This window comes from Perkinsus marinus, assembly GCF_000006405.1.
Source record: "Perkinsus marinus ATCC 50983 genomic scaffold scf_1104296937812, whole genome shotgun sequence".
In the NCBI taxonomy this organism is placed as follows: domain Eukaryota; phylum Perkinsozoa; order Perkinsida; family Perkinsidae; genus Perkinsus; species Perkinsus marinus.
In genome coordinates, this window is record NW_003213703.1 from 1 (window position 1) to 808 (window position 808).

At 47.2% G+C, this 808-nt stretch overlaps 1 protein-coding gene across 1 annotated transcript; it reads right to left on the reverse strand.

The window, feature by feature from the left end:
* Positions 1–83: 83 nt before the first annotated feature.
* On the reverse strand, positions 84–464 carry Pmar_PMAR010320 (hypothetical protein; the record flags this gene model as incomplete). The annotated part of the gene is made up of 1 exon (XM_002783011.1): positions 84–464. A coding segment is annotated over one exon (381 nt), but the record flags the coding sequence as incomplete, so codon positions are not given.
* Between the last annotated feature and the right edge of the window lie 344 nt (positions 465–808).

The following is an 808-nucleotide window of genomic DNA, read 5'->3' on the forward strand; positions in this document are numbered from 1 at the left end:
ACGTCTTTGCCCGGTACATGTTGCATCACTGGTAGTACTATACATGCCATTACAAGGAGGCCCCAGATACCTTCAATGCCTACTAGAGCGAGGGGTGGTACGGCACCGCCCTTCAAAAGGAATTCCTCTACGACGTATTGGGAAGCACACACAACTTGGCTGCCAATGATAAAGCAAATACCGGTAATAACTTCACCAGCAGAAAAGCTCACCGCTTGGGAGTCTCTCGAGAAAATCGAGGAGGACCCGACCAGGCTAAGGGCGATAACACAAATAATTACACCACCCCAGTGATTTCTGTACATCTTGCGTTTTAGAAATATCACAGACAGAGCTGCAGAGAAAACTATGATACTTCCCTTGAGCATTTGGAATACAGAAACGGGCGTGTAGACCAAACCGACCGCCTGGAATGAGGTTCCAACCAAGTCGAAACATACCGACATATCGATGCAAATACTCATGTTTGGTTCGACTCCTCCGACTTACAGTAAGTCACTTACTAGGTTCTATGGTGGCTACCCAAAACGGCAAGCAGGTTCTCAGGAAGCAATGGCGATGGACCCACCAAGAACGTGCACTGCAAATTAACGTCAAGGAACTAACCACGGCTTACAATGCACTATCTACACTCGTGTCCTATAAGCTTGACACTGGTCAACAATTCTCCAACATCATCCTCAACGGCGATAATCGTACTGCAAACTCTGCCCTATCGGCTGGAAAGGTCTCCATTTCAGGCAAGCAGTCTACCCTAATGCAACTATAGACCTCATCGGATGAGGACTGATTTTTACTTCGCAATCGT